Source organism: Pristis pectinata, chromosome 16, assembly GCF_009764475.1.
Source record: "Pristis pectinata isolate sPriPec2 chromosome 16, sPriPec2.1.pri, whole genome shotgun sequence".
Lineage (NCBI taxonomy): Eukaryota > Metazoa > Chordata > Chondrichthyes > Rhinopristiformes > Pristidae > Pristis > Pristis pectinata.
Window position 1 is genome coordinate 43782051 of NC_067420.1, and position 24820 is coordinate 43806870.

At 46.3% G+C, this 24820-nt stretch overlaps 2 protein-coding genes across 3 annotated transcripts in view; both read left to right on the top strand.

The window, feature by feature from the left end:
• Positions 1-24820, top strand: part of LOC127579057 (DENN domain-containing protein 3-like) — a 743140-nt gene that overhangs the window by 142965 nt on the left and 575355 nt on the right. The gene's annotated exons all lie outside the window — the stretch shown is intronic.
• Positions 1-24820, top strand: part of LOC127579086 (regulating synaptic membrane exocytosis protein 4-like) — an 84135-nt gene that overhangs the window by 30240 nt on the left and 29075 nt on the right. For both annotated transcript variants that reach the window (XM_052031723.1, XM_052031722.1), the window contains one exon: positions 18352-18464. In XM_052031723.1, coding sequence (XP_051887683.1) covers positions 18352-18464 — 113 coding nt within the window. The remainder of the gene's footprint in view (positions 1-18351; positions 18465-24820) is intronic.

The following is a 24820-nucleotide window of genomic DNA, read 5'->3' on the forward strand; positions in this document are numbered from 1 at the left end:
GCGCTGGTGAGCTTTCTTGGCCATGGCATCCACGTGGCTTGTCCAGGACAGGTTGTTGGTGATGTTCACTCCCAGGAACTTGAAGATGTCTACCCTCTCAACCTCAGCACCATTGATGTGGACAGGTGTATGTACTCTGCCCCCTTTCCTGAAGTCAATGACCAGCTCTTTAGTTTTGTTGACATTGAGGGAAACATTGAGTTGGCAGGAAACACGAGGAGCAGGAGCAGGCCATTTGCCCCTTGAACCTGCTCTGCCATTCAGTGAGATCACGGTTGACCCTGTGCCTCAAGACCACGTTCCCACTGCACCCTCCAACATTTCAGTGTCCTAAATGCTGGAAACATTCAGCAGGTCAGGGGGTGTCCATGGAGACAGAGAGAGACACAGTTAATGTTTCAGGGTGAAGACTCCTTGTCATTCTTTGAGCTGAAACATTAACTCTGTCTCTCTCTCCACAGACGCAGCCTGACCTACTGAGTGTTTCCAGCAATTTCTATTTTTATTTCAGACTTCCAGCATCTGCAGTTTTTGATTTTCTTCCAAGAATCTATCGGACTCCTGAATATACTCAAAGCCTGAGCACCCTAGCCTGTCAGGGAGAGGATTCCAAAGATTCACAAGCCTCTGTGTTAGAGTTTACCCTCCCCTTAAGTCCCAGTGTTTGACTCTTTATCCCGAGACTGTGTCTCCTGGTGCTGGACCATGGACCATGAAGAAACAATCCCTCAGCAGCCTCCCCGTGAATCCCACTTGGAACCTTGTGTCACAGTGAAATCACTTCTCTTCCAAAGTGGGTACAGGCCAGCTTCTTATCCCAGGAACTAACTGAGTGAATCTTCACAGCATTGAATTAGTCTTCATTGGGTATGCAGACCAACAATGCAACACAAAAGGCGCAGGAGGAACTCAGTGGGTCAGGCAGCATCTATGGAGAGGAATGGACAGTCGACGTTTGGGGTCAAGACCCTTCATCTGGATTGGGGGAGATAGCAGCGATGCTGTGGGTGAGGCCTCACCAATGTCCTGTACCGTTGCAGCAAGATTTCCTCATTTGTGTTTTTCTCAGGAGCCTTGTTGGGATGAGCATTGAGATTAGGTAATTCTAATCTTAGTATCAATCTTGCCGACCTAGCCCTAGCCAGTAGGTTCCTGGGAAATGGGTCATGGATTCTGAGTTGACAACGACTCTTTGGTACATCGTGTATGGATGATATTAGAGCATTGGCATCCATGAGCTGATGGGGTGCCCAGTGGCGCAGCTAGCAGAACTGCTGCCTCTCAGTGCCAGAGACCCGGGTTCAATCCTGACCATGGGGACTGTGTGTGTGGAGTTCACACGTTCTCCCACATACTCTAATTTCCTCCCACGTCCCAAAAACTGTAAATTGCACCTGGCAGGTAGGTGAGTGGTAGAATCTTGGGGGAGTTGATGACAAAGTGGGCAGAATTAAAACAAAATTGGGTTTAATATAAGGCTAGTGTAAATGGGTGATTTATGGTCAATAGGCCGCAGGGCCTGTTTCTGTGCTGTATCACTCCAACTCGATGAGCTATTTGTTCACATCAGATATCATTCTTGAAGCCTCAGTTGTCAGTTGTAGACATGCTGCATTGTAGAAGACACTATCCTTTGTATGAAATTAATGTTGCACATGGTCACATCAGCATGTTGAACCTTACTTCGGAAACATCCCGCTGACTTCACTGGGGTGTAATCTGGAGCTGCAGTACAGTGCAATAACACAACTCTGCCCTGTGCTACCAACTGGGGAGGGATCACCAACATCCTGTACAACTGCAACATATCATCCCAACTCCTATACTCAGTGCCCTGACCGATGAAGGCCAACGTGCCAAAAGCCGCCTTCACCACCCTGTCTACCTGTGACACCACTGTCAGGGAAGGATGTACTTGCACTCCTAGGTTCCTCTGTTCTACAACACTCCCCAGGGTCCTATGATTCACTGTGAAAGTCCTACCCTGGTTTGACTTCCTGAAATGCAACACCTTTAACTGATCTAAATCGAACACCATTTGCAATTCCTCAGCCCACTTGTTTACCTGATCAAGATCCCTGTGTAACTGAAAACTAAAGCCCTGGTTTGTAAGTAAAGAGCTGGTGGTAGAAAGTCACTGGACACAAGGCCATGAAGGGGATGTATAAATTGCTGTGCTCAAGTCTGTGAAGTGGGATGTGAAGCCAAAGCTCAGTGACTCAGGCCAGAGTTCTGCCCACGGGGGAGCAGCTGAAAGGTCTGTGCTCCTGTTAATCCTTTACCCAACAAAGAACCTGTCAATCTCAGTTTGGACATTTCCATTTGACCCATGGCCACAGTCGATTGTGAGCAAAGGTTTGAGATCTCCACCAGCCTTCATGTGAGGATCACTGCAGACCTCTGAGGTCTGTGGTGATGCTTCTTGGACTGGACTGCCTCGCAGAGGGAACAATTCCTGTCCTCTCAAATACTTTTAAGCATTTCATAAACCTTAATTGGATCATCCCTTAATCTTCAATTCTCAGACGAATTGCAAGCTTGGTCCATGCAATCTGGCCTCAAAATTTAACTCTTTCAGTTCTAATGTATTTGCTCGTCACCCCTTCACTTCCAGAACAAAGATGCCTGTCCCAAATTTCCTGTTGAATTTATTCATTCCTATCGAGTGTTCATGGAGACTTATTCTAGTCCTGGTTCAAGTGGGAATGCCTTTCATCAACTTGAACTCCCAGATCGGACCTCATTTGTAGAGAAGAATTTGGCCTGTTCTGGGGATCACATTTACATTCTTTGCATCATAAATTCAGTCAATAAGTCTAGCCCTCAATTAGTATTTCTGTTCTGATGTGACCTCTCCTGATTATATCCTTACAGCCTCCCAGTAGGCAGCCTCCAGTCCCTTACTGACCTCCACGCCTTCCTCCTGCCTCCTCCCTGAATCATTTCCATTCTCTCTGAGCCTTGTCATTGTCTGTTTGTCGGCACTCCCCATCCTTTGGGAAGCACTGGTCACCTCTCTCAGTGGCAGGGGCTCCAGACTAATGTTCATTTGGTGATCATCCTGTCACTGACTGTGGGGTCAAGTGTTTCTTTATATTCATATTTCAGATCTAAGCACATCCAGCAAGTCGTAGAGTTACACAGCACAGAAATGGGCCCTTCGGCCCAACTCATCCCTGCCGACCAAGATGTCCATCTGGGCTAGTCCCATTTGCCTGAATTTGGCCTGTATACCTCCAAACCTTTTCTAAACCATGTACCTATCTAATTGTCTTTTAAACATTGTAATTGTACCTGCCTCAACCACTTCCTCTGGCAGCTCGTTCCACACACCCACCACCCTCTGTGTGAAGAAGTTGCCCCTCAGGTCCCCTTTTAAATCTTTCCCCTCTCACCTTAAGCCTGTGTCCTCTAGTTTTAGACCCCTCAAGGCCAGCATTCATCACTGCCCTTGAGGAGGTGGTGGTGGGTCACGGTCCTTCTGGTGAAGGCTTTCCCATGGTGCTGTCGTAGAGGGAGTTTCAGGATTTAGGCCAAGTTACGATGAAGGAAAGGTGAGATGTTTCCAGGGCAGGAGGATGGATGTCTCAGAGGGGAATCTGCAGGTGGTGGTGTTGCATGCTCCTGCAGCCTTATCCTTCTCGGTGGTCGAGGTTGCAGGTTTGGGAGGTGTTGCTGGAGTTCCCTGGATTAGTACATTTCACGTGCTCCATATTCCGTGTATGCACTGCAGCCCACTGTACATTGGTGGTGGTGAGAGCATCTCATTCCTTTTGTGTTCACCACAGCAAAGTAGTTTCCCCCTATCTATCCTATCAACTCTAATCAATTTAAAACATCCCAATTGGATGATCCATTAATCTCCACACAAGGGGATTACCTCTGTAGTCTGTCTGTACAATTTAATCCTGTCAACTCAGGTCTGGTGAATCTGTAACCCACCAACTTCAACGAGCAAAAGCACCATGACCTACCCAACAGGCAGTGCCCTGAGCTCACTCCAGATACAGCACAGAAACAGCCATTCAGCCCAAAAGATCCCTGCTGTTCCTCACAAGCCTCCTCCTACCCTTCTGTCCTTTTCAGCTTCCCCTTAAATCCATCTCCATTTTTTGCCACAGAAACTGCCCGGGGGCATAAATTGCACATTCTCACTCGCTCTGTGGGAGCAGCGGTGGGCTGTTATTTTTTCCCCAGAAGAGGGGATTCTGTTGGTCTAGACCTTTCATCGCTTTTATGCCCTTCATCAAGCTACCCCTTCAGTTCTCTTTTCAAAAGAGAATGGCCCCAGCCTGCTCATCCTCTCTCAGATGGTACAAGCTCATCACTCTGGCATTATCCTTGTAAATCTGTTTTTTGCAACCTTCAGTACAGCATTTTCTCAATAATATGCTGACAGAACTGCACTCAGTTCTTCAAGTGGGCTACAAGCAAGGTTCAATACAAGTTTGGCACAGCATCTATTTTTCAATTCTGTCTCTTGAAATAAACCTGCCTGGATGGTTGCTTTGATCAGTATTACAACATTTAGTGATTTATGCATTCATACTCCAAGATCTAATTCAGACTCACTTCCCAAGTTATGTGTGATGTCCTTGTTTCATTATCAAAATGTAATGCTGATGTTGGAAATGATTTGCCATAATTTGCCCATTCTGCAGATTTGTTCTCTGACAGCTGTCCCTCCCGAACAGCCGTCACCAGAGAGTCATAGAGTTGTACGGCACAGAAACAGGCCCTTCGGCTCACCATGTCTGTGCCAACCACCATGCCTATCTATACTAATCCCACCTGCCTGCATTAATTCCATATCCCTCCACACCCGGCTCATTCAAGTGCCTGTCCAGATGCCTCGTTAATGTAGTTACTGTTCCTGCCTCCACCACCACTTCTGGCAGCTCATTCCAGATACCAGCTACTCTGTGTGAAAACTTTACCCCTCAGATCCCCTTTAAACCTCCTCCCTCTCACTTTGAACCTATGTCCTCTAGTTTTAGACACCCTCATGCAGGGAAACAGACACTGGCTATTTACCCTATCCATGCCTCATAATTTTATAAACCTCTCTCAGCTATCTCCTCTCCAAGGAAAATAGACCTAACCTATCAGGTCTCTCCAGATAGCTCAAGCCCCCCAATCCAGGCAACATCCTTGGCAATCATTTCTGCACCTTCTTAGCTTAATCATGTCCCTCCTATAATGTAGTGACCAGAACTGCACACAATACTCCAAGTGCAAGCTAACCAGTATTTAATACAACTGTAACATGACATCCCAACTCTTCTACTCGGAGTTGTCTGCAGTTTAGCATTTGTGTTTTGGACTGTAGGATATAAATTGTAAATTTAATGGTAAGCAATAATTTGCTCCAGCATTAGTCTTTGTGGGACCCCACTTCCCACCAATTGCCACCCGATGAAGTTGCCCTTTGCTCTTCCCCTCTGCTCTCTGTTCCTTAGTCACCTATTCATTCTGCTGTTGTTCCTTTGGCTGCATGTTCGGACTTCTATTACATGGTACCTTTTGGAAGGCCTTTGTAAGTCTGGATACATTGCATCTTCTGCATTACCCTTGCCTCTTGTCTGTGGTGTGGCTTTGAAGAATTCAGTGAAGTAGTGTGGGGCTCTCCGGACGAGGTCAAAGTGTTCCTCAGTGGAGACGCAAGCGACTGCAGATGCTGGAAATCTGGAGCAATCAACAAAAAGCTGGAGGAACTCAGCGGGTCGGGCAGCATCTGTAGAGGGAAATGGACCGTCAACATTTCAGGTCAAGACCCTTCATCTGAACTCCCAGTCAACTGTGCATTTCCCGCTACAGATGCTGCCTGACCCCCTGAGTTCCTCCAGCTTATTGCTTGTTGCTGTTTTTCAGTGGGGTTTGGCTGACCACGTCACTGAAGAGACTGTCGCACTTGAAGGAAAGCCATAATATGAAAGTCAAGTCAAGTTTATTGCCATGTGCACAAGTACGGTGAGGTACAAGTCCAATGAAAAACTTTCAGCAGCATCACAGGCATGTAGGTACAGACAACACACAATATATATTATACATAAATTATAAAAGATAAATTATACAAGATATTAAAATCCTGTAGATATCAGAATTCTGAAACAAAAGGAAAGATATGTAGGAAGTGCTCAACAAGTTGGGCAGCATCTGTGGAAAAAGTGATGTGAAGGGTTAACGTTAACAGAACAGGTGCCTGTGAGAGAATTAAAAGTTGTTAAGTAAGTGCAGAGACAAAGAAGGTGAACAGGGAGGTGACGGGAGGTCTGAATGGGCAGGAGCGATTAAATAATACAAAGAATTAATGATGTAAGGCAAAATGGGGAACACCGATATCTCACAGTCTGCTCTCTTAACGTAGTGAAAGATTCAGGTGTTTCACAGAGCTGTTGACATATGAGGAAATATTGGTGACAGGTGATCTATAGGCTGGTCAAAGAAGTAGGTTTTTAGGAGGACCTAAAATAAGAGAGAGTTGTGGAGAGGAGGAGAAGGGAAGGCAGATCCAGAGGAGGGAAGTAGAGAAGCCACAGTGAATACGAGAACGCTTCTATAGCCAAGGAATAAAGGCGACTCTGCAATATACCAAATTAACCTGAAAGAGATGGTCAACTGAGTGAGGTACCATGTTGTGACTGGCACCTGTGGAACAGGATAGATGCAACCAAATGGTGAACAGGGTTGAGGAGTGAATGGCCACCACCAGGTTAGTAGGTACCACAAGACAACCCCGGTCATTGAAGAGTTGCTTGCACCTTAAGAATCAGAACTGTGGGTGAGGGGAGAGGGACATGGTTCATTCCAAGCCTCTCAGAAGAACAATGAGGGATAACACAAGAGCTTAAGATAATGAGAGGGTTTGATAGAATAGAAGAAGTTTCCCCTTGCGAAGGAAACCAGATATAAGGACCAATCAGATACAAAGGCCTGAAAGCGCCCACCACCAGACTCAAGGACAACTTCCATCTCACTATTATAAGACTATTGAACGCTTTTCTAGTACGATAAGATGGACTCTTGACAATCTACCTCGTTATGGCCTTGCGCTCTATTGTCTGTCTGCTCTGTAACTGTAACACTTTATTCTGCATTTGGTTATTGTTTTCCCTTGTACTACCTCAATGCACCGTGTAATGAATTGACCTGTATGAACGGTATGCAAGACGAGTTTGTCACTGGACCTCGGTACATGTGACAATAATAAACCAATTTACCAATTTAGTTTAATTTACCATCAATATAAGTGGTCACTAGGGAATTCAGAAGAAAGTTCTTTTACCCAGAGGTCTGTTGAGAATGTGGAGGGGTTGAGAGGAAGAGTGTAAATACCTTTCTGGGGAAGCTGGGTAAAGACGCCGGGGGAGAGAGGAGCAGAGGGCGATGGGGAGAAATGAAGGTGGCTGAAAGGCTTCAGAAGGAGCATTAATGCTGGGGCAGTTTGTTTCTGAGCCACCAGTACTTCCATGTAACTCATTCCCCTACAATCCCAGATCCCCTCTTCCTGTCTAATAATCCACTGAGAGCTATTACCATGAGACTGATGGACAGCCCCTATGGTTAAGTGGTACAGGCACATCCTGTACCCAACCTATTGCCATGCCAACACATCGTACAAGAGGAAAATAAAAATAATCTACCATTTGATTTGTTTCTCTGCCGAGCAGCCATTAAACTCTCCACAGCTTGGTCTGCGCCACTGTCACTAAGGCAACTCCTTCGTCTTTCTGTCTCTAATTGAAGCCTCTCTCCAGAGGGGTTGAGAGAGCAGGTGGAATGGATCAAGGTTGATGGCAAGCTGCCGGCTGGATAATTCAGCACAGTTCTCAGGATCAGGCAGAGATAAAATCTGCCAGTGTCGGGATGAGAACAAAGTGTTGGAACACACTGTCTGTGCAGAGAGAAACTGAGTTAGTGCTTCAGGTCAATGACCTTTCAGAATTTGTTGAAAAGTAACCAAGCAGAATTCATCGAATCACAGAGATTTATAGCCCAGGGAGAGGACTGTCAGCCCATCTGTGCCCCTGCCAGCCAAAGGAGAGCTGGCTCAGCCAGATTCCACCTTCCAACCCTTGGTCTCACAGACACTGGTGAGGTCACGTTTGGAATATTGCGTTCAATTTTGGTCACCCTGCCATTAAGCTGGAGAGAGTGCAAAGGAGATTTACAAGGATCTTGCCGGGACTTGAGGAACTGAGTTATGGAGAGAGGTTGAGCAGGTTGGGACTTTGTTCATTGGAGCGTAGGAGAATGAGAGGTGATCTTATACACGTGTATACAATAACGAGGGGCATAGATAGGGTGAATGCACAGTTTTTTTTCCCCAGGGTTGGGGAGTCAAGAACTATAGGGCGTAGGTTTAAAGTGAGAGGGGAGAGATTTAATAGGAACCTGAGGGGCAACTTTTTCACCTAGAGGGTATTCGGTATACAGAATGAGCTGCCAGAGGAAGTGGTTGAGGCAGGTACATTAACAACATTTAAAAGACATTTGTGCAGGTACGTGGATAGGAAAAGGTTTAGAGGGATCTGAGCAAATGGAACTAGCTTAGATGGGCATCTTGGTCAGCATGGAGCAGTTGGGCCGAAGGGCCTGGCTCTGTGCTGTGGGATTCTGTGACTGACAAAAGTAGTTCAAGAGCATATCCAGGCAAATTTTACATGACAGCATTCCAAAATGTTCCCTCTGTGCCATTCCCCATAGACACTGCCTGATCTGCTGAGTATTCCCAGTATTTTGTGGTTTACCAGAGCAAAATGATGCAGAACTAATAGTGTTAGCACAAGTGTTCCACAGACTGGGCTTGTAGTTCCCTTGAGGTATGAAAAACCGGGAGGAGGGGTGGTAAACTGTCGGTGTGTTTGAGAAATTTAAAGAATTCAACAGAGCAGAACAATTGAGAACTGAGATTAATTGATTTTTGTTAGTTAGGAATTTATTTTTGTCATTTATTTATTATTTGGGATTTGAGTGCCCCTGGCAAGGCTAGCATTTATTGCCCTTTGACCTGAGAGGCTTGCTGGGCCATTTCAGAGGACACTTAAACGTGAACGACAGTGTGGGTCTGGGACCACTCAGAGCTCCCACTGGGTAAGTACAGTGGGCTCCCTTCTCTCATCTTACCACAAGCATTATTACGAGAAAGCGCACCAACACTTCATCTTGCTCAGAAGGCTAAGGAAATTCAGCAGGTCCCCGATGACACGCACCAATTTTTACAGATGCACCATAGAAGGCATCCAATCTGGATGCATCACGGCTTGGAATGGCAACTGCTCTGCCCATGACTGCAAGAAACTGCAGAGAGTCGTGGACACAGCCCAGTGCATCACGAAAACCAGCCTCCCCTCCATGGACTCTGTCTACACTTCCCACTGCCTCAGGAAAGCAGCCAACGTAATCAAAGACCCCTCCCACCCCGGACATTCTCTCTTCTCTCCTCTCCTGTTGGGCAGAAGATACAAAAGCTTGAAAACACGTACCACCAGGGTTAGATAGATCTTAGAGCAGGATAAAATGTCGGCACAACATTGTGGGCCGAAGGGCCTGTACTGTGCTGTTATGTTCTATGTTCAAGAACAGCTTCTAGCCTGCTGTTATAAGACTCATACACTAAAGCTTGATCTCCAAATCTACCTAGTCGTGGCCCTTGCACTTTGTTTGTCTACTTGCACTGCACTTTCTCTGTAACTGTAACACTATATTCTGCAATGTTTTGCTTTACTACCTCGATGTAACTATTCATGGCAGGGTCTGTCAGGATGGCACACAAACAAAAGCGTTTCACTGAACCTCAGTGCACGTGACAATAATAAACCAAGATCAATACTATTGACCAGTTAGGAGTTATGAAAGCAAGGCAGGTGAACGAGTCCAGATACAGATCAGCCCTGATCTGAATTGCAGAATGTAAAGAGTGTGAATTACCAAGTGTTACAGAACAGGAACAGACCACTCAGCCCCTTGGCTCAGTGCCAGTGTTTCTGCTCCCCGCCAGCCCCCTCCCACCTCCTCCTCCTCTTGTTCTGTTCTCTCTCCAGGGCTGAACTGCCAGACCTCTAATGGAGCACACTGACGCACCTGAACTCTTTGTCAGATTTATTCCCAGCTTCCTTTATGTTTATGGTTCTCGTTTGCACATAAAATGCACAAAAAAGGCAGGTGAGACTCGTATTTCTGCACCATTTCTCGTGGTGTCGGGACATTCTATAATGCATTCCAGCCAATAAAACATGCCTTAGATGTGGCCACTTTTGTAGCAAACACAGCAGCCCATCTATGATAGTGTGATCCCTAACAGTGCAAAAATGACCCAGTTAAATTGTGTTGTTGGAACCACAAGAGACTGCAGATGCTCGAATCTAGAGCAAAAAGCAATCTGCTGGAGGAACTCAGTAGGTCAGGCAGTCAACGTTTTGGGTTAAGATCCTAGATGAAGGGTCTCGACATGAAACATCGACTGTCCATTTCCCTCCAAAGAAGCTGCCTGACCCAGTGAGTTCTTTCCACAGTTTGTAAATTGTATTGTTTTGTGGAATCTTTTAATGTCCATTTCTGAGGGTGAATAAAGGTTCAGTTTGATGTCTTCCCCAAAAGATAGCATAAAAAGAAGCAAATGTGGCCATTAGTGTATCCGGGTTTGAAAGAAAATATTCTCATTCACATAATCTCATCAAAGTTTCTCTGAGGTGCTTGCATCTCCTTTGATGTGGAAACCTGACTGGTTTAGGCATGGGGAGCAGGTTAGTAAAGCAGCTACAAGCTAGAAGTAAACACTGATTATGATAAGTAGTGGAATTTGCTTAAGAATTGCAACAATTAAAAAAAAATCACTAATCAGATACACACAGATTAAAAACAGCTAATCAAATTTATTTACTTGGCTGAATGATAAGCAAAAACAAGACAGCAATTTAAAAATAAATTGCACAATGAAGGTTGTATTCGATGCAGGAATTGAGTGGTAAATTACAATGATGCCTATTTTGGATTTGCCAGAACCAATGGGCTCCAGATTTCTTCACAGGTTTGGTCTAAGAGTGGATAAAAGAGCTGAATTTCAGTGGTGAGGTGAGAGTAACTTTCCTGGGCATCGACTATGTGTGACATCGAGGAGCCCTGATGCTCTTGGAAAAAAAATTCAGGAGCTGGAATTGTACCTCTCACAAAGCAAGAGGTTTGTGATGGTTGGAGGCCAGCTATCCCTGCCACAGGATATCCTTGCAGGAGTTCCTTCGGGCAGTGTCCTGGGTCCAACCATCCTCAGCTGCCTTATCAACGATCTTCCTTCAACCATAAGGTCAGATGTTCGCTGATGATTGCTCGCTGTTCATTTCCATTCACAACTCCTCAGATAATGAAACCATGAAAATCCTGAAAGCACGTACCACCAGGCTCAAGGACAGCTTCTATCCCACTGTTATAAGACTACTGAACAGTTCCCTAGTACGATAAGACGGACTCTTGACTTCACAATCTACCTTGTTTGCACCTTATTGTCTGCCTGCACTGCACTTTCTCTGTAACTGTAACACTTTATTCTGCATTCTGTTATTGTTTTCCCCCGTACTACCTCAATGCACTGATGTGATTAAATGATCTGTATGGATGGCATGCAAGACAAGTGTTTTTCACTGTGCCTCGGTACATGTGACAATAATAAACCAGTTTACCGATTTACCATTCATGCCTAAATGCAGCAAAACCTGGACAATATTCAGGTGTTGGCCATTTAGATGCTAATTAAGTTCATGCCACTGAGGTTCCAGGCAGCGACCGTCTCCCAGAAAGGAGAATTGAAACACCTGCCCTTGATATTCAACAGTTGCCAATTCCTGGAGGGTGGGTGGATGACAATGGACCAGAAACTTAACTGGACCAACCACATAAATACTGTCTGAGGGGGTCTCCTGCAGCAAGTGGTTCTCCTCCTGCCTCCCCAAAGCCTTTCCACTGCCCACAAGTCAGTGAGATGGAAGATGTTCCCCTTCTTGGATGAATGCAGTTCCAACAACACTCATGAAGCCTGACAGAATCCAGTCCAAAGCTACCCATTCGATTGGCACCAGAGCCACCACCCTAAACGTTGGCTCACAGTGACTGCATTGTACACCATCTACAAAATGCACTATAGTTACTTCACTAGGGGTGGAAACTGAAGATTCTGTGTTACAAACACCAACTCAACTGATACAAACTCTCATTCCTGCCGCAGTTTCTTCCTGTCCCAACTCAGCACTGGTACCACAGCTAGACATTATTTAATTGAGAAAATTCGCAGGAAAAGCTGTGACTGTTACCTTCTTTAAAAAGCCAGTCTCATTGGCACTCACCCTGGTCCCCAGTGAAATCCACAGGTCTTGCCAAACTGGTGAATTGTCGACAGTTCAATAAATCCTTCTTTAATGATGTTAATTAAGTGTGTTCGTTTTGTTAAGTAGTTGCACAAGATTTATCTGAACTTTGTGCTGATGCAGAACAATCATCCACTTATGTTAACTGGACAAATGCATTTCAGCTTCTGGAAACAATGTTGATTTCTTTTTGCTGATCGGGCTTTGTTGAGTATCTGTTAGAGTCAATTTGCACTGCATGAGATCAGATTCCGGGTAGTGCATTCTGATGGCAAACCTTTGATCTCAAGTTCTTTGATGGTAAAACATCACATTATTGAAACTATTCTCATTCAATCTGCTTCATAAGAACCCCCATTGATGAGGCCTCTCCTATTGCCTGAAAGCTTGGTGAATAACCCCTCATTCTCACAAGATGCTGGAGGAAACATTCAGTTCTTGAACCAACCGGCACAACCCTAATCACTGCCTCAGTATAGCAACACTGTGATCACTTTGATCACTTTGCACTACAATGGACTTTATTTTGTTCTAATTGTGTTCTTTCTTGTAAATATTGTGTATAATTTATGTTTTTCTTGTGAATGTTGTGCACCTGATGCTCTGTGCCTGTGATGCTTCTGCAAGTAAGTTTTTTATTGCGCCTGTGCACACATGGACTTGTGCATCTGACAATAAACACTTTGAACTTTGACTTTGAACTCAGCAGGTCAGACAGCATCTATTGGAGGGAACTGGACAGTTGACGTTTCGGGTCGAGACCCTTCATCCGGTCTCAACCTGAAATATCGACTGTCCATTTCCCTCCACAGATGCTGCTCGACCCACTGAGTTCCTCCAGCATTTTGTGTGTTGCTCCAGATTCCAGCATCTGCAGTCTCTTGTGTCTCCAGCCCTTCATTCTCTCCTGCTGTGAAGAACTTAAGTGAACAGACCTCTTTTTTAATCCTCTCACATTAATCCTAATGTACTGAGCCCATTCTTGGTAGAAATTCTGCCATGAAATTTTTCCAGTCACGTCCAGTTCTTTCTTTAATTCCCAATGAAGAAATTCTCAAGGAATGGGATCACTTCCAACTAATGGGGCAAAACCTGTTCAATAGTCCACTGACTTTCACATTTGTGTCATTGCTTGATATTATTGTGCTTCCAAATTTTGGATTTTCTATTTCTTGTGTGACAAAATATGTGAACTGAATATGTGTCAGAAAGAGAAATCCTGCATCACAAACCTGAGTGAACAGGGAAAACAAGTGGGGATTTGCTTAACCATTCGGTCGATGATTATGAAATTATCAGTGTAAAGCCTCAGAAGGAAGTACAACTGAGAGTGGGTGAGTTCAATATCAGATCCAGAGTGGGTCGAGAAGTAGAGGGAGAGAGATAGCGATTAACCCATAGCAGAGGTATCTAAAAGTAGAGGGTTATAGGTAAGGGGTAAGTGGTTTAGAGGGTACCTGAGGAGAAAGAGAGGTCCATTCATTCAGGTTCTTTGCAACAGGAGAGAATGAAGGGTTGTTCACCCAGGAGTCTGGAGAACACTGCTTGAGGGAGCGGTGGAGGCAGAGACTCTCCACAACTCTTTCGAAGGTATCTAGACGAGCAGTAGAGTTGCTAAGACATGGAAGGCTCTGCACCGTGCTGGTAAATGGGATCAGTATAAGGTACTTAGTGGTTGGCATGGACATGGTGCACTGGAAAGCCTGTTTTTGTGCTGTATTACTCTGAGAAAAGTGAAACTAAACCATTCAAACTAAACCATACTGCAGCATTTAGGCTGCAGTAAAGATTTACAATGTTCCTCTGGATGAAAGATTCAGTTAATGGACAAAGGATGGGGAAAGGTTGAGAAGTGATGCAACAGAGTTGCTTAAAGTAATGAGGTGTCTTGGCAGAGAGAAGCCATTCCCATTGGTGGAAGGGTTGGGAACCAGAGGGCAGGTTGAAGGTGTTGGCAAAAGAGGCAAGGATGACACGAGGAAAAGCTTAGCGAAGTAATGCATGGTGGCACTTGGAATGCAGTGTCTGCCAAGGTGTAGCAATTGATTTAATCCTGGCTTTCAAAAGGAGATTGGATTAGTAGTTGGAAGACTGCGCATTGCAAAGATCCTGGTAATGAATGGGGACGGGGCCGAGCTGAGAGTACTGCAGAGAGCTGAGAAGAATCACATTTTTTTTTACGAGACAGGTGTTAGTGGTGAGACCCAGCATTTATTGCCCATCCCTGAACATCCCAACAAAGGTGATGATGAGCTCTCTTATTCTGTTGCAGTCATCTGGTGAAGGTGCTCCCCCTGTGTCGTAGGGGAAGGAATTGCGGGATTCGTACCCAATGCTGATGCAGGATCGGTGGTATATTTTCAAGTCAGGGTAGTGTGAGGGGAGAGGGAGTGAATATTTAGTGTGTTGGGTGGTGTGCTAATCAAGTGAGCTGCTTTGTCCTGGGTGGTGTTGAGCTCCTTGAATGCTGATGGAGCTGCTCTCACCCAGGCAAGTGGAGACTGTTCCATCAGCCTTTTGATAGGTCCTTGCAGATGTTGGAAAGGCTTTGGGGAGTTGGGAGGTAAGTGAGACTAGCCAACCTCTGACCTACACAATATTGTGATGAGTCTTACATTGACACATCTCATTGCATGGCTAACAATGGTCAATTAACCTGAACAGCAAACTTTGGATATTTAGGTTTAACTGGGTATGTTCCTTGGCATTCAAAGTTCCTGTGACTTGTGTACAATGAACAACTTCTATGTTCCAGCCTGCAGAGAAGTTGTTCTAGAGAAGTTTGATGAATACCCATCCATTCACTTCCAAATGTTTACTTGAGATCGACCCCTTCACGCCAGTCTCACATTTGATATAATTCTTTGCAGATTTAGGCAAAGAAATTTCAGCCTGCAGAGAGGTTGTTCTAGAGAAGTTTGATGAATACCCATTCATTCACTTCCAAATGTTTACTTGAGATCGACCCCTTCATGCCAGTCTCACATTTAATATAATTCTTTGCAGATTTAGGCAAAGAAATTTCAATCAGATTCTTTAATTCAACAGGAATCCCTTCTGGATATCCATGAGCAGCTGATCTTTTGTGCATTCTGTTGATCCAACCCATGACATTATAAAACATTGAACTACTAAATATCTTTCATGAAAGCATATGGTCAAAATACCTCTGGTACCCCTGGAACAGTGTGTAAATGCTAACTGAAGCCTAACCGAGCCAAGTCCTTTTACCTTTGTAATCTTGGATTACCTCACCAATTTTTATCGATCCGCCATAGAAAGCATCCTATCCGGATGCATCATGGCTTAGTACGGCAACTGCAAGAAACTGCAGAGAGTTGTGGACACAGCTCAGCACATCATGGAAACCAGCCTCCCCTCCATGGACTCTGTCTACACTTCCTGCTGCCTCGGTAAAGCAGCCAACATAATCAAAGACCTCACCCTGGACATCCTCTCTTCCCCCGCCCACTGGGCAGAAGGTACAAAAGTTTGAAAACCTACACCACCAGGCTCAAGGACAACTTCTATCCTGCTGTTATAAGACTATTGAACGGTCCCCTAGTACGATAAGATGGAGTCTTGATCTCTCAATCTACCTCATTATGGCCCTTGCACCTTATTGTCTGCCTGCACTGCACTTTCTCTGTAACTGTAACACTTTACTCTGCATTCTGTTACTGTTTTCCCTTGTACTACCTCAATGCACTGTGTAATGAATTGATCTATATGGATGGTATGCAAGACAAGTTGTTCACTGGACCTCGGTACATGTGATAATAAACCAATTTACCAGTTTAAGATCTCTTTGATCAGCACTGCGATAGCCAAATTGTTCTGCTCCACTTGCCTACACCCCACCCAACCTTCCAAACGGCTTGTAGAATAAAAACAGCAGTCAGAAATAATGCAAGGGTTAAAGTTGTTCAAGCAGCATTTGTGTCAGTGGCTACGATTCAGCTGACTCTGCCGTCAGTGCAGGATATAAGGTTTGTGTTGACGCATTGTTTTTGTCAATTTGTGAAATGGAATTGTAGAAACACTCCCAAGATATGAAGAGGCAGAATAGGTTGCAGTTTTATCTATTCGCCCGTGGGATGTGGCCAAGCCAGCCTTTATCCCCACTCTAGCTGAGGGCTCTGTTGGGACCTATCAACCTTATGGTTGGGTCCAGAACTACATATAAATTCTACCAGATAGGGCAAGGCAGATTTCCTTTCCTGAAGCACCTCAGTAAAACAGACTGTGTGTTTGAGACAATTTTCTGGTTTTATGGGTATCATTAGTGCAACTGACGACTTACTGTCAGCGTATTTATTTCTTCAAGTTCCGCAGCCCCAGGTGCCGTTGTTGCAGTCAAACCTATGCCCTGAGACACTGGCCCAGCAATGTAACCACTGTGTTACCAGCCCTGGTACATGGGGTTGGCAGATGAACTGGCATTGCTGCCGAGAATTTCAGCCACTTTGCACTGACTTTTCCAGTGCTAACTGATTTAAAGTTGATTTAAGAGTAAATTGTATTTGTGAACATCTCTGGGTCTAAATGCAACACTTGGGAAATTCGACCGGGCACATCCAGTGTTGTCATCTGGTGATCCCGATGCAGTTTCTCCGGCAGGGAGACAAGGATGTGTCCTTCCCTGTGGACCATTCCTTCAGGAACTGGAGCACGTTGTCCAGGGGCGCCAAACATTGGCATTCTCAGGATAATATCTGCGTCCTGCAACACCAGACTGGGGAACCTGCAGAGAAACGTGAAGCTTAACTAAATCATTGGGCTCCCCCACCCCCTCCAACCCCCACCTGCCCCCCTGCATGACCCAGCTCTGGACCCTGCCCACCCCCCAGACACCCTGGACCCTGTGATCTGCAGCTCCCGCACTTCCCTCAGCAGCTCCCATGCTGCTGTTTCAACCCGGTCCTGATTCTCATGGCCTCATCCCCAATCTCTCCCCTTCACTAAAGGGAGCGCCACGCTACAGGAGGGGCGGTACCGAGGGAGTGTCACACTGCGGGAGGGACGATGCTGAAGGGAGCACGGGGTATCCGCGGGCACCCCGGTTGAGTTCCGCGCTCGGTGGGCCCCTCGGGATCGCATGTATCGTGGATGGTGGGAATGCGATTCTTCTCTGAAGTGTTGAGTGGTGTGTTTAGTGGGTGTTTTTCTCTGCTGTGTTGTGTGTGCGTTTCGTGGGTGTTTAGTTAACGTTGTTTTGCTGTAGATATGTAGATGCTTCTTTTATTTTCTTCTCTTCTGTATTAGTTGAAGTGTTTTGGCACTGGTTGTCCTTTTGTAGTGCTTTTAGTTAATAAACGTTTCTAAAAAACAAAGGGGCGATGCTGAAGGGAGCACGCGGTATCTGCAGGCACCCTGGTTGAGTTCTGTGCTTGGTGGGCCCCTCGGTATCGTGTGTGTCGTGGACGGTGAAAATGCGATTCTTATCTGGTGTTGCATGTGCATTTAGTGGTTGTTAGTTAGCATTATTGCTGTAGTTCTGTAGTTTGCATAGTTTTACTTCTACTTTCTGTATTAGTTGTAGTATTTTGACACTGGATGTCCTTTTGTAGTGCTTTTAGCAAATGTTTGTTTAAAAAAAAGGGGCGGTACTGAGGGAGTGTCACTGTGGGGGAAGCAGTACTGAGGAAGCGTCACACTGTGGGAAGGGTGGTACTGAGGGAGTGTCACACTGTGGGAAGGGTGGTACTGAGGGAGTGCTGCACTGAGGGAGGGTCACACTGTGGGGGAGCGGTGAGGGAGTTTCTCTTTGTGGGAGTTTGCTGTGCTCAGATTGGCTGTTGTACTTCCCCACATGAACCAATGACTGCCCTGAAACGCACCTCATTTGCTGTAAGGAGCTTAGAGTATCCTGAGGTAGTGAAAGGGGCTGTAGATTTGCACGGCATTCATTCGTGTCCTGAGGCTTTTGTTGAGACCGGATGGTGTATCAGGTTCTGGCAGTCGGGTGAACACTCTCCTGCTCTTCTCTTGGCAGCTTGAACTACAGTGGAGTCTGCCTGGCGTCTGATGGACAGTTTCGAGACTTCCTGGATGGAATGGGTCCAGCCCAGTTTGTGGGACGTCAAACCCTGGCCACTCCATCGATGGGTAAGGCAAAGCTGGCTCCTCTGCACCCACACTAACCCCATGGGCTGTGATATTTACAGGAGGCAGGGGAGACACTGGAGAGATGCAGGATTCCTGGCGTGGCCCTCAGGAAATGCGGTGGCAATGGGCAGAGGTTTTGGTGGGCCCTGGAGTTTGGGAGGGAAGTCGCGATCACAGCTTGGGGTGGGGCAGTGGTCAGAGCGGCCACCACTGAGGTGTGAGGTGCCCAGCCTGAGTGGTCTGGTGGGGTTGACACCACCTCCCAGTCCCCAAGGAGAGCCGTGCACAACATTAACCCTTTTGGCACCTTTCTCTGCTTCTCCTTCACTGCCACGTTCCCCGAGCCCTGGGCCACTCGTTCATCAGCTCAGGTAAGGACATCCTCAAGACCCATGGAGCTTGAGCCAAATGCTATGGAGCCCCATGTCTCCACAGGGAGCTTTTTGAGGAAGTGACAAAAGAGAGACTGATGAAGGTAGAGCGGTGGATGTGTTATATACGGATTTTAGCGAGGCACTTGACAAGGTTCCCCATGGTAGGCTCATCCAGAAGGTCATGAGGTATGGTACCCATGGAAAATTGGCTGTGTGGATTCGGAATTAGCTTGCCAAAAGTAAACACATTTCAACCCATCTAACTGACTGCATTTATGCCCTATCCCCAGCCTATCCTTCCTCACATTCTCTGCAAACATCGCACCTACTTCTACACCAACTGATCCATTAACTGATCTAGCACTCTGGTTCCCATCCCCCTGAAACCTAGTTTAAACCCTCCCCAACAGCTCTAGCAAACCTGCCGGCAAGAACATTGGTCCTTCTCGAGTTCAGATGTAGCCCGTCCCTTCTGTACAGGTCGTACCTACCCCAGAAGAGATCCCAAAGATCCACAAATCTGAACCCCTGCCCCCTGCACCAACTTTTCAGCCACTCATTTATCTGCCTCATCCTATTCTTTCCCTCCCTGGCACATGGCACAGGCAGAAATCCAGAGATTACCACCCTTGAGGTCCTGCTTTTTAACTTCCTTCCTAACTCCCAATACTCACTCTTCAGGACCTCATCCCTTATCTTACCCATGTCATTGGTGCCAATGTGCACCATGACTTCTGGCTGCTCACCCTCCTACTGAAGAATGCCGTGCACTCAATCTGAGATGTCCCTGACCCTGGTACCTGGGAGGCAACATACCATCCGGGAGTCTCGTTCTTGTCCACAAGAGTCTCTTGTCTCTTCCCCTAACCAACAAATCCCCTGTCACTATGGCACTCCTCTTCCAACCCACCCCCCTTCCTTTCTGAGCCACAGAGCCAGACTCTGCGCCAGAGACCCGGCTGCTGTGGCTCTCCACCGGTGATTCATCCCCCCAACAACATCCAAAACGATATACTTATTATCAAGGGAAACGGTCACCGGGGTATCCTGTACTGACTGTCTGTTCCTTTTCCCTCCCCTAACGGTCACCCAACTACCTACATCCCGGACCCTAGATGTAACTGCCTCCTGGTAACTCCTGTCTATCATCTCCTCAGCTTCCCGAATGATCCAGAGTTCATCCAGCTGCAGCTCCAGTTCCCTAACGTGGTCAGTAAGGAGCTGCAGCTGAACGAATTTCATGCAGGTGTAGTCCTCAGGGACACTGGAGGTCTCCCTGAGTTCCCACATCCTACAGGAGGAGCAGACCTCTACCCTGACTGCCATTCCCACTGTTCTATACAAAGAAACCAACAAATAACGAAGAAAGAAAGAGAACCTACCAGAAGAAGCCTCTGCTCACCTACACCACCTCTTCACGCCAAAGTCTCTTGAGCCAAGGCCTCAGCTTTCCACTCTAACATTACCCACTCCCACAATGGCCACTCCGCTTGACCCTAACTTCTTTTTATTGGCAGCTGCTGTATAATTATGCAATTAGCTAATCAACAGGCCTTTCAACTCACCACAGCAACAAGAACTACAAAAACGGGCCTACCTTTTTAAACTGCGTCCCCCTCCTGTTCTCGCTCTAGTTCTTGCGATACTCACCACAGCAGGTGAGACTTCCCACTCGCATGCTCATACTACTCACCACAGCGACAAGTGCAGACTGCGTTACACATGCTGATAAAGTGGTGGTGTGTGATGTTGGGTCACGGGAGAGTTCCGTGGTTTTAAGGTTTAAACCTTTCTCTCACACACGGTCCTGGTTGGTGGGAGTTGGAGCTGACTCCAAGGCCAGAGTTTGGGGGACCAGGCAATGACGATGAGGGAACCAGGATGGGAGTGAAACAGACAGATGTCAGAACCAACAAGGGCCCTGGACTGGCTGCTGAGCGAGAAAAGAGATAAAGAACGAGTTTAAATTCATACTGTTTGTGGTTCGGTGATGTGCCCAAGTCATTTGCATACAGAAAATCTGGGTCACAGAGAGAGAGGGAGAGGCAGAGAAAGAAGCAGACAATCTGACGGGGAGGGAGGGTTTCTGCACGACTAAATGAGCTTTAGGGATGTACGTTGGTGAAGTTTAACGTGGAGACTGTAAGGTGATGCATTTTGGTAGGACTTATGAGGAGAGGCAATATAGAATACAGGAGTTGTTATGGCAGGGGTGGAGAAGTGGAGGGGCCTGGAACTATGGGTGCACAGATCATTGAAACCGCAAGGCAGGCTGAGAATTGGTTAGCGGGTGGGCACAATTCTGGGCTTTCTCAGTAGAGGCATAGGGTACAAACACAGGGAGGTCAGGCTGAACTTTTAATAAAACATTAGTCTGGCTCACCTGGAGTATTGTGTTCATTTTGGGTCCCTACATTATAGGATGTGGGAGCGCTAGATTGGGTCCAGGAAAGACTCACGGGAATAGTTTCTGGGATGAGGAGCTACAGTTGCAAAGAGAGACGAGGAAGGCTGAAGTTGTTCTCTTTGAAGAAGAGAGAGATCAGGAGAGATTTGATAGAAGTATATAGAAGGACGAATGGTCTGGACAGTGGTTGGTGGAGCAGTCGAGCACTGGAGGCTACAGTTATAGAGTAACATGGAGGAGGATTATGGCCTTCAATTGGATAAATATACAGTGAAGAAAAATTCACAGGACTGTGGAGAATGGGCCAGGGGATGGAATGAGGGAGGTGAGCTGGAAGGGAGCCGGTATGGACATGCTGTCTTGGTGCTGTAACCGTTCCATGCTTCTGTTGTATTTGTGCATTGACAGCGAGAAGGGGAGATGGCAGACGAGGTAGAGAGGCTGATGATTAGTTCCAGTAACAGTGATCAAACACACACATTGCTGCTCTGTAAAATGGAGGCATCATGCTGCTGTTTTATTCTTGCACGAGCTACTCTCCATGTATCGACCTGTAGAAGGTGATCTGAAATTGGAAAAGATGAAGCAAATCGATCCTGCTGTAAGTGATAGAGAGGGGAGAGAGCAAGAGTTGAAGAAAGCATAGGGCACAAAGGAAGGTCCATCTGTTCACCAAACTCACATCCCCTCCGTCAACAACTCCTGCACCCAAACTACTCTCTGAATTTCTTTAGGACTGAGCAGATTTGATAAGACTTCCATTGTCCTTAATTCCTTTCTATTCATAATTTCCTTATTTCCCTGTGACAGAAAGGGAGGTCATTCAGCCCACCGAGTTTGGGCTGGCTTACAAGAGCAATCCTTCATCCCCACTAACTTCAAAGTCAAGTTTATCGTCATAACGACCCAGGTTCAATTCTGACCGCTGTCTGTAAGGAGTTTGTACGTTCTCCCCGTGTCTGCGTGGGTTTCCTCCGGGTGCTCCGGTTTCCACCCACATTCCAAAGACGTACGGGTTAGGAAGTTGTGGGCGTGCTATGCTGGTGCCGGAAGCGTGGCGACACTTGCGGGCTGCCCCCAGAACACTCTATGCAAAAGATGCATTTCACTGTGTGTTTCGATGTACCTGTGACTAATAAAGCTATCTTATGTGCACAAGTCCATGCATGCACAGGTGCAATGAAAAACTTACTTGCAGCAGCATCGCAGGCACATAGCATCAGATAAGCAGCACTCACAAGAAAACCATAAATTAAACATAAATTATACACAAGTTTTACAAGAAAGAACACAATTGGAACAGTAAAACCATTCCCCATAATCGATGCTCTCTATATTCTCATCAATTGCCCCCAGACCCTACCACTCATTTACACAACTTTACCCACTGAGCTGCACGTCTTTGGGATGTGGGAGGAAACCAGAACTCTCTAACTCCATCCCCTGGACCATTCTCCATCGTCCTGTAAACTTTTCTTCACCATTTATTTGTCCACTTCCTCTGAAGTCTACAATGGAACTTGCCTCCACCAGATCTGCGTTCCAGATTCCAACCACATGCTGCTTCTTTGGGATGTAGGAGGAATGTGGTCACAGAGAACATGCAAACTCCACACAGGCAGCACCAGAGGTCAGGATTGAACCTGGGTCTCTGGAGCTGAGGCAGTGGCTCTACCAGCTGCATGACTTGAAACCAGCTGGAGAGGGTGCAGAAAATGTTCCTGAGGATGTTACCGGGACTGGAGGGCTTGAGTTATAAGGAGAGGCTGGACAGGCTGGGACTGTTTTTCCTGAAGCGAAGGAGGCTGCGGGGTGACCTTGTAGAGGTTTATAAATCATGAAGGGTGTAGATAAGGTGGAGGGTCACAGCCTTTTCCCCAAGGCAGGGAAGTCTAAAATTAGAGGGCACAGGTTTAAGGTGAGAGAGGAAAGATTTAATAGGAACTTGAGGGGCAAATTTTTCCACACACAGCGTGGTGGGTATATGGAACGAGCTGCCAGAGGAAGACACAGAGAGGGGTACAATTACAATGTTTAAAATATATTTGAACAGATGCATGGATAGAAAATATATGAGCCAAATGCAGGCAAATGGGACTATCTCAGACAGACATCTTGGTCAGCATGGATGAGGTGGGCCGAAGGGCCCGTTTCTGTGTTGTATGACATTGTAACTGTAATGAATCTCTTCAACGTGGTACCACACATAGACCACCAGGCTCAAGGACAGCTTCTATCCTGTTATAAGACTATTGAACGATAAGATGGACCCTACCTCGTCATGACCTTGCACCTTATTGTCTGCCTGCACTGCACTTTCTCTGTAACTGTAACACTTTATTCTGCATTCTGTTATCGTTTTCCCTTGTACTACCTCAGTGCACTGTGTAATGAATTGATATGTATGGTCGGTATGCAAGACAAGTTTGTCACTGGACCTCGGTACATGTGACAATAATAAACCAATTTACCAAATTTACCAATCAGTTGTCACCTTTCCCGGCAGTGTGTTGGACATGCAGCAGGTGAAGGTGTCTATCATAAACTAGCTCTTCATTTTGAGAGGATTCTGTAATCCTCCCAGAAGGAGAATGTTTCAGCAAAAATATGCTTTAGGGTGGCATTATGTTGGCAAGGAAGGTGATAAGTTGGGGCTTGAAGCCCAAATCTGCCAGAAAAGGAAATGCGACAGAATGCGTAAGATGCAGAGCTTTTATTGTGTAAATTATAAAAAGCAGCATCTCCTGTATATATTACATGATCACAGCCACCATGAGTGCTGTATATAAAACAAACAGCCCCAGCATAAATTATAGCGACCAGCAGCCCCTGTGTAGACACAAGAGACGGCAGACGCAGGAATCAGGAGCAAAAAACAGGGAGGGGCGAGCGAGTGGAACTCAGTGGGTCAAGCAGCATCTGTGCAGGCAAAGCCATGGTTGACGTTAAGGGTCAAGACCCTGCTTCAGGCGCCTGTATACATTACGGGGAACAGCAGCCTCCGTGTCCATTACGGAGAACAGCAGCCCCCGTGTACGTTACAGACAACAGCAGCCCCTGTGTACATTACAGGGAACAGCAATGCCTGTGTTTGTTCTGCAGCCTAGTAGACACTGTGTACATTGTAGAATCATATCGTACGGCCCTTCAGCCCACCTAGTCCATATCAACCCTGATGCCTACCTACACTAGTCCCATTGCCCACATTGGGCTCGTGTCCGCCTAGGCCTTTCCCGTCCAAGTGCCTGTCCAAACACCTTTTAAACATTGTCATAGCATCTGCCTTCAACACCTCTGGCAGCTCCTGTGTACACCTTAGGGAATAGCAACTCTTGTGGAAATTATGGTGTTACACAACACGTGTGTGTTGTAGGGAACAGCAGCCCACATGTACATTAATAGAAAAAGAACATTGCTGCGTGTTTTAGGAGGAGTGGGTGGACACTGAGGGTGGAATTGATATTTAGCAGTGAATGTTTGTGTCTACATCTCTCCAATTTTCACACCATTTCCATTGATTTGTGGTCAATAGGCTCCTATAGGCTGTGACATCAGATAATCCTTGGTTGTTCTTC